General features: G+C 44.6%; 1 protein-coding gene across 1 annotated transcript; it reads left to right on the top strand.

Moving 5' to 3' along the window:
* Positions 1–2,060: 2,060 nt before the first annotated feature.
* On the top strand, positions 2,061–6,915 carry LOC311487587 (N-acylethanolamine-hydrolyzing acid amidase-like). Its single transcript, XM_084543917.1, has 11 exons — positions 2,061–2,414; positions 4,820–4,984; positions 5,124–5,247; positions 5,338–5,428; positions 5,508–5,593; positions 5,676–5,848; positions 5,927–5,989; positions 6,080–6,146; positions 6,225–6,253; positions 6,556–6,625; positions 6,711–6,915. The coding sequence occupies exons 1-11, from the start codon at positions 2,224–2,226 to the stop codon at positions 6,729–6,731; spliced, it is 1,080 nt and encodes a 359-aa protein (XP_084400043.1). The 5' UTR covers positions 2,061–2,223; the 3' UTR covers positions 6,732–6,915.
* The last annotated feature ends 1,195 nt before the right edge of the window (positions 6,916–8,110 follow it).

The raw sequence follows: 8,110 nt of genomic DNA, 5'->3' as shown, positions 1-8,110 counted from the left end.
CCTGAACCACAGGAGTGTGATAGCATCAAAAAGAATGGTCGCGTCATCCAGGACCCTGTCATGGCTGAGGGGAGGATTTCCCATAAGAGAACTCTGACTGAAGAAAAAGGATGACACTGAAGAGGAGGTTAAGAAACATGAAGGACAGGTTTCAAAAGAACCTCATTCAGAAGCTCCTGCAAATGTTTCCATAGAATGAGCTCTCAGACTTTACAAAAACACATCTCTGCACATAGCAAGAACTGAGATCTGGGGAATCTGGAGGCCGAGTCAACTCCTCACACCATTCCTGAACCATCTTAGCTTTCTCCTGCTGAAAGAGGCCATCAGGGAATACCGCCTCCATGGAAGGATGTACATGATCTGCAACCACACTTAGGTAGGTGGTACATGTCAGATGGATAGCAGGACCCAAGGATTCTCAGCAGAACATGGACCAAAGCATCACACTGCCTCCATGGTCCAGTTCTGATGCTCACATGCCCATTGTTGGTGGTCAGAGGTCAGCATGGACACCCTGACTGGTCTGCAGCTCCACAGCCCCAAACTAAACAACCTGTGATCCACTGAGTCTTCTGACTCCTTTCTATCAGAACCAGCATCAACTTGTAGAGTAACTGGTGTATTGTATAAAAGGAGACATGGGATGGAGGTCAAGGTTTCAATGACCTCATATCACACAGTGCTAATAGTTTATGGGTGACTGCTGCAAGGCATCACAAGAGAAATGAATATTTACGTATAGAAATAAAACATTTTTATCATTGATTCATGAGTAAACATTCAGGAACATTGTGTTGCAGTGTCAGACGGAGGAAGCAGAGGGACTGATCTTCCTTCCTGTGTAGAAAACAACACCCCTCTCACCAGTACTGTGGGTCATAAACCTAAATCCACTCTTGCTGACAGATTCACCAAAACATTTACGTCACTGCATACCCGTCTCTTCCAGGCAGTAGTCTTAGCTGATGCACAACAGATTGTGTTGGATTTTGCAACCTCACTTAAGACATCTTTACTCAGATTGGTGGTCTGGCTTCAACATGTTCCACTGGCAAGAGCAGCTATAAGAAATCTGTTTCAGAATAAAAGAGTGCACAGTGCAGAACTAAAAAACTCAGCAGCGGCAAAGTACCGCTTAAAATGAGATTTTATTTTTTGCCGAAGACTCGAACATGTGTAGTAGTGGAAGTAGGATTGTTAGTGTCCTTCTACTCCAGCTTCCTCCCACCGTCCAGAGACATGCTGGTTAGGTTCATTGGTGATTCTAAATTGGCCGTAGGTGTGAGTGTCTCTCTGTGTTAGCCCTGTGATAGACTGGAGACCTGTCCAGGGTGGACCCCACCTCTAGACCAATGACAGCTGGGATAGACTGGAGACCTGTCCAGGGTGGACCCCCCCTCTAGACCAATGACAGCTGAGATAGGCTCCAGCCCTCCCCCATGACCCTTCACAGGACAAACAGTTACAAAAAATTAATGAATGAATATCATTAGTAGTAGTTGTACTAGTAGTAGTTGTCTTTACACATTAATGTACAAACATGGTATATTACAGGTAAAACTGATGTTTAGGTTATAAACAAGTATTTTGCACACTGTACTTTTACATTTAGCACAAGGAAACTGTGTTTTCCTGCTGTGATAAGTCACAAAGGGGCAGGCAAAGACATGTGTGCTATCGCCCTGGTCCAAACTTAAATGAGGGGCCCTTGTGGCGTGTTGTTACACTGTAGGAGGTTTATCTTTGCCATTGTATCTGGGGGTCTGCTTGGTTTGACTGCCCTACGTTTACTTAGTAAATCCAACAAAGGTTCAAAAAAGGCAACTGGACTTGTAGAGGATTTTATTTATTTATTTTTTTGAGAAGATGTTTCACCACTCATCTGAGTAGCTTCTAGTTCTTCTCAAAAAACTCTACAAGTCCAGTTGCCTTGTTTGAACCTTTGTTGGATATACCATGACCTGGATGACCGAGAACCTTCACAGACACGATTTACATTTGCTCCACTGAGGCTTTTTAATATAGTATAGTATACTTGTGACCAAGTCAGAAGTCGTGAGAAACTACTACATTTTAGGTGAGCCGTGCAAAGGCTTTTACTTTGAAAAGCTCCGAGCGGAAGTGTCGCTCCTGTTTACGTCTGGTTCAAAGATACGTAAGAGAGAGCCGTCGGTCCAATGCGGTGTCAGGCTGCGGCTTTCTCGGACCGGAGCGGGTGTGATGGCGCGGACGGAGCAGCTGCTGCTGCGGCTGGTGGCGGTGCTCGGAGTCACAGCAGCGCTGAGCCGGGCAGAGGTCACTCCACCCTCGGTTAATATCAGTCTGGACGAAGCTCCGGAGGAGAGATGGAGGCCCCTCCTGAAAGTCTTCGACGTAGACTTCCTGAACAAAGCATCCGCAGAAATCATTGAGTAAGTTTATCAGACACTTTTTATCTGTTAGTTAAAGTCAGTTCAACTATTTGAATGTTTTTACTTCTGGTTTAATTACAGGACAGCTCCATGACTTAGAACCATTATAGGTAGATATGTAACTAACACAACAACAAGAAAAACATCAAACCATTGAGATGAATCCTTTAGAAAGTTGCTGATCTAGTTTTATGATGTCTTCCAATAAACTAAATAATATAACAGTAAACTAGAGCCACACTGATCTGTAGCCTTGTTAAATGTTCTACATGGAACATTTGCTACAGTAAGTAATGTTGAAGACGAGGTAAAGAGTCCTGAGAAGACTTGGATAAATAAACCTTTTTGCAAGACTCTGCATGGAAGTGTTTTTAAAAAAGTTTTTTTTAGATAGATAGATAGAGAAATAAACAGATGCAGTATCTCACAAACGTGACTACACCCCTCACATTTTTGCAAATATTTCACTTTGATCCGGTGTAAAGTAGTCGGTGTACAGCTTGTATAACGGTGTAAATTTGCTCAACACACTGTCATTTATTAAACGCTGGCAGCAAAAGTGAGTCCACCTCTAAGTGAAGATGGCACGGCAGGAATCTTGATTATCCACATCGTGTTCTGAGGAATCTGACCGTCACCGTTTTCCTCAAGAATAGAGAAGTATGTACAACTAAATAGCTGTTGTGCCTCCGTAAAGGGAAATTACCATTTTTTTACATCCTGGACCTTATTTCTGGCATAAAATACGATTGTTTACTCACCCATATAACTTTGGTGTCATTTGAAGTCATTCTGACGATATTTAGATCCGCGTATATCCATATAGTGGGAGTGAATGGGGCACCGAAACGCAGCCTCTAAATAACACATTATCTGCCGCGAAACTCGTTCATTTCACCAATATTTTGTTATGATACGCTAGTGCTATTCCCTGTTGAGTCCAGAGTTACCTGTTATCTATTCGTGGACGTGCAGCGGTTTGTTGTTCTTTGGCCAGCTGTTCCTCTCTCTGCCTCTGCATCCTCCTTTCAACGAGCTCCTCATCCGTATACTCTGGCTCAAAACGGTAAGGACGTCCATCATAAGCAAAGTCGTCGTCCACAACCTCAGAATCGTAAAAAATATTCAGCCATGTTGCAAAAAACTAGCAGTAGCAAATTACAGGTAAACAAGAGAGATGGCATCATCAGCTGCGTTTCAGTGCCCCAGTCACTCCCACTATATGGGTATATGCGGATCTAAATATCGTCCGAATGACTCCAAATGACACCAAAGTTATATGGGTGAGTAAACGATCGTATTTTATGGCAGAAATAAGGTCCAGGTTGTAAAAAACAGTAGTTCCCCTTTAAAGCATACACAGCTAACTATCCTTTAAGTACAATCACCAGTCGGTCAGTCGGCTTGAGTCCGTTTCCTGACACACTCTTTCAGGTGGCTTACCAAGAAACATCCTTCGCGGGCTATGTTGACTTGTGGGCTGGAGTCCAGTGAAAATGTCCAAATTGCGCCCAATCAGCTATTCTCCCTCCCTGGTGTTATGTGGCTCGGTAGTATTACCATGTCTCAGGTGTGTGTTATGACTCTCACACTCTCTCATGCTCGTCACTGGAAGTTCAACATGGCACCAAAGAACTCTCTGAGGATCTGAAACAAAAGCCTTGTTGCTCTACATAAAGATGGCCCAGGCTACAAGAACATTGCCAACACCCTGAAACTGGGCTGCAGCACCGTGGCCAAGACCACACAACGGCTTAACGGGACAGATTCCACTCAGAACAGGCCTCGACATGGTCGACCAACGAAGTTGAGTGCTCTGCGTCATATCCAGAAGTTGTCTTTTGAAAATAGATGTATGAGGTTGAAGGGGTGGGTGCTCAGACCATACTTCTGCAGAAAGAAGCGTCTGCAAAGCCTGCAAACAGTTTGCTGAAGACAAGCAGACCACAGGACATGGATAACTGGAACCATGTCCTGTGGTCTGCTCAGACCAAGATAAACTTATTTGGTTCAGATGGCGTCAAGCGTGTGTGGTGGGTGTGTCTTGGTTTGGTGCTGCATGAGTGCTGCCAGCGCTGGGGAGCAACACTTCGTTGAGGGAACCATGAATGCTAACATGTATTGTGGCACGCAGAAGCAGAGCATGATCCCCTATCTTCAGAAACTGAGCCACAGGGCAGTATCCCAACATGACAACGACCCCAAACACACCTCCGAGAGGAGCGGAAGAGGATTCCAGTGGCAATCTGTGAAGCTCTAGTGAAGTCCATGCCCAAGAGAGTTAAGGCAATGCTGGAACATAGTGGTGGCCACACAAAAATATTGACACTCTGGGCACAATTTGGACAGCAGTTAGTCCAGTTCTGACTGTGGACACTTAGGGTTTTTTTTGTTTTGTTTTTCAGTGATACAATTCCAAAATGGGTCCACCATGCAATTGCACCTGTTGTGATGGCCCTGGAAAAGTACGTTCCTCAGCCTTACGCGGGGGAGATCCGCGGCCTGGCCACTCATCTGGGAGGAAGCCTGTCCGATGTCATCATGCTCAACTTTGCCTACGAAGCATCTGCGTACGTATGACTTTGAATCAACTTTGTAGTGAAAACATATGTGCTATGCTGAGACCCACCGTGTCTGACAAGTACCAAGGATGTGGTGAAAGCCTTCTCATTCATGCCAACAAACAAACAAATTTTATGCATTCCCTAGATTTTGCACTAGCATCGTTGCTCAGGACAAAGATGGACACGTGTACCACGGCAGGAATCTTGATTATCCGCATCCTGTTCTGAGGAATCTGACTGTTGACATAGTTTTCCTCAAGAATGGAGAGGTATGTTTTCAAGGCATGTACAACTAAATAGCTGTGCCTCCTTAAATCATACAAAGCTACCTAAGTCCGTTTGCTGACGCACTCTTTCAGGTGGTTTACCGAGGAACGTCCTTCGCGGGCTACGTTGGCTTGTGGACCGGACAGAGTCCTTACAAGTTCACCGTCTCAGGCGACCAGCGAGGTACGACCACTCCCAGCTGTAGTAAAGTTGCAGTGGATTGTTTCTCCTGGTTTTTAAGTTTGCATCGTGGCCACCACAGGCACCGAGCACTTGTGGAACTGGTGGAAGAACTTCGTGTCTGCTTTCCTGTATCGGAGGTCTCCAGTCAGCTGGCTGGTGAGGGAGGTGAGTGTGATAATAGTGAGGACGTTTATAGCACATTTATGGGGGAAATGAAACCCCAGCTAACTGTGCGTATAATACTCAGACACTGGAGGAAGCTGAGAACTTTCAGGATGCGGTGATGCGTCTGTCCAAAACCCCCATCATTGCGGGGGTGTATTTCATCGTGGGCGGGGTGCAAGCGAAGGAAGGGGTCGTGATCACCAGAGATCGACCGGGCCCTGCTGATATCTGGCCTCTGGACCCCGTGAATGGAGGGTAGGTGAAATAAAGGATCTGAGGCGTATGAAGGTTTTCAGTGCGATGGCACAACTTCTTAAAATGCGACTGTTTTAGATGGTACCGAGTGGAGACGAACTTTGACCACTGGCTTCCTCCTCCGGCCTGGGATCATCGAAGGTGAGTCACCTCACATGATGAACACAACCACACTTTTTTGGGTTGTCGTTGTTGCTATTTTTACACTGCTGCCATGTGTTCATTTATCAGAGAAGCGGCCAACAGAGCGCTGAATGCCACTGGGCAAGCTCACATCAACTTGGACACACTTTATCAGGCAAGTATGGACCAAAGTTGACTAGCGCTGAACGTCACAGACAATGTATGAGTCTTTAACACGAGTCTCGTCCTCCAGGTTTTGTCGCTGTATCCCGTGTGTAATGGGTAAGGAGGAAGCTATCTGTTCTCTATCTGTGCTCTCTCTGTTGTTTCACGTGACTGCTCATGCTGCTGACATGAGGCGGTTACGTGCATACCGGTTTCAGTTCCCTTCGTCCGACCTCAGCAATACTGTCAATAAGACCTTTGTTTGACTCCATAGTTCAGCACGTAGCCTGCAGCATATAGAACGGCAGTAGCTGAGTCTCACTCCGGTTCTGCAGTTAATGCATGTTTTTAAGAAGCCTTCATGCGGCTTGTTTTAATAAAGCTTGTGTGGTATCTAATGGATGTCAACCGTCCCCTAGAATCACTGTTTACACGACAATAATGAGTGCAGCGACCCCCGAGAAGTATAACACACTTGTCCGGCCACAGGTAATCTCATTACATCTCAAGAGTATATAAGCAATGTAGTGGTGACGCTCCACCTGCTCACTTGTTCCATCTAATCTCTTTCAAGGGTTGCCCCCACACCTACTGACCGGCACGGATCACGCTGCACAGGGGCCGAACTTCACAACGCTCTGCAGATTCATGTGGAGATTTTATAACAAATGTGATTACAAGGGAATCAAGACATTTTTAAGATGACTTTTGCAATAATTTTTATGACTTTATGTACGGGTAATTTGCATTTTAAGCTTTAATAAAACTGATTGTGATCATCTGGAGTCAGTGGTAATCTTTCGCTCAGCACATACGTCACTTCTCGGAGTTTGATCGGGGTTTACAGAGACGAGAGGAGTAGAAAGTAGTTGGCTGCCAAATCTTTATCTTCAGCCTTTAATCATTTTTAACTAACATTTCTAAACAGTAGCGGAAGCTCCATTTTAGCTGGCTAAAGTGTTTAACAAAGGTTAGATAGCTACGTGGCATTTAGTCGGATGAAATTTAACAGAGAAGAGCAGTTTTATGTTTTATGAGGTATTGTTCCAATCTACAGTATCTGTGATGAAACTTCCTCCAGTCTCAGAGGAAACATGCTTGGGTTTTTTTGAAGTAAGGAAGCAGAGTGAATATTGTATATAGTGAGAAATTCCACCATGAGCAAGCACTTGGCAGCAGGGGGGAGGAATAACTGGGGGAGAGGTGAGAAACTGGTTGCTATAGTGTCCTTTATAATAATTTGAGGGCTCCATATTCACTTGTTCTTTGGCTTTCACGTGTATGTTTAAACATTTCTTTGTTTTTTAGCTGCTGAGCGGGCCGTACAGAGCAGCATTTAATTAGTTCATATTACATTAACTGTAGGTTTGAACTGTGTGGTCCTAACTTAACAAAACATCAGTGAAGGGAGGTGTCCACTTTAAAACTACAGTTGTGCGCTGCATACTGCTGTTGACTGGACATCTGATGACTTCATGTTGGTTGGTAGATGGCCAGCTGGCTGCTAGGCTCCTGGGTGGTTTTTCAGTTGGGCTGGGCCTCTAAATATGTTTTGCCGATGGCTTTCGGCTGTTTATCTAACCCTTGTGTGGTGTTCATATGTTTGTTACTCAGTCAGTGTTCGTGGGTCTGGGGGACCCGTTGCATTTTGGGTTTTTAATTCACCACAATCAAACTATTTGATGTTAAAACGCTCCATAGATGTTCACTACATCCTAATTACAAGCAATATAAACATCTTACACGGTAAATATTTGCTATCTACCTTTGTTAGATCACATGTATGACTGATTCCTTTTATTTGATCCATTTAGGTCAGTTTACACAACACATGCACAACACAGTAACCATGTCAGTCTATACAACAGCCACACTGAACACAAAGCCTTTCCATATTGGCCTATACAACACATAGGTTTTGCTGTGTGTGTGTGTGTGTTGCAAATGTACTTCTTGCACTTGATGCGTGTACAT

Source organism: Chelon labrosus (genome assembly GCF_963514085.1).
Source record: "Chelon labrosus genome assembly, chromosome: 4".
NCBI lineage: Eukaryota > Metazoa > Chordata > Actinopteri > Mugiliformes > Mugilidae > Chelon > Chelon labrosus.
This window is presented reverse-complemented; position numbering and strand designations above follow the sequence as displayed.

Bases quoted from the DNA above. Each gene is read 5' to 3' on its own strand.
- LOC311487587 (XM_084543917.1), top strand. From the start codon at position 2,224: ATGGCGCGGACGGAGCAGCTGCTGCTGCGGCTGGTGGCGGTGCTCGGA. The intron at 5,248-5,337 runs GTATGTTTTCAA...GCACTCTTTCAG, and splicing joins TTTTCCTCAAGAATGGAGAG to GTGGTTTACCGAGGAACGTC. The intron at 5,990-6,079 runs GTGAGTCACCTC...TTCATTTATCAG, and splicing joins CCGGCCTGGGATCATCGAAG to AGAAGCGGCCAACAGAGCGC.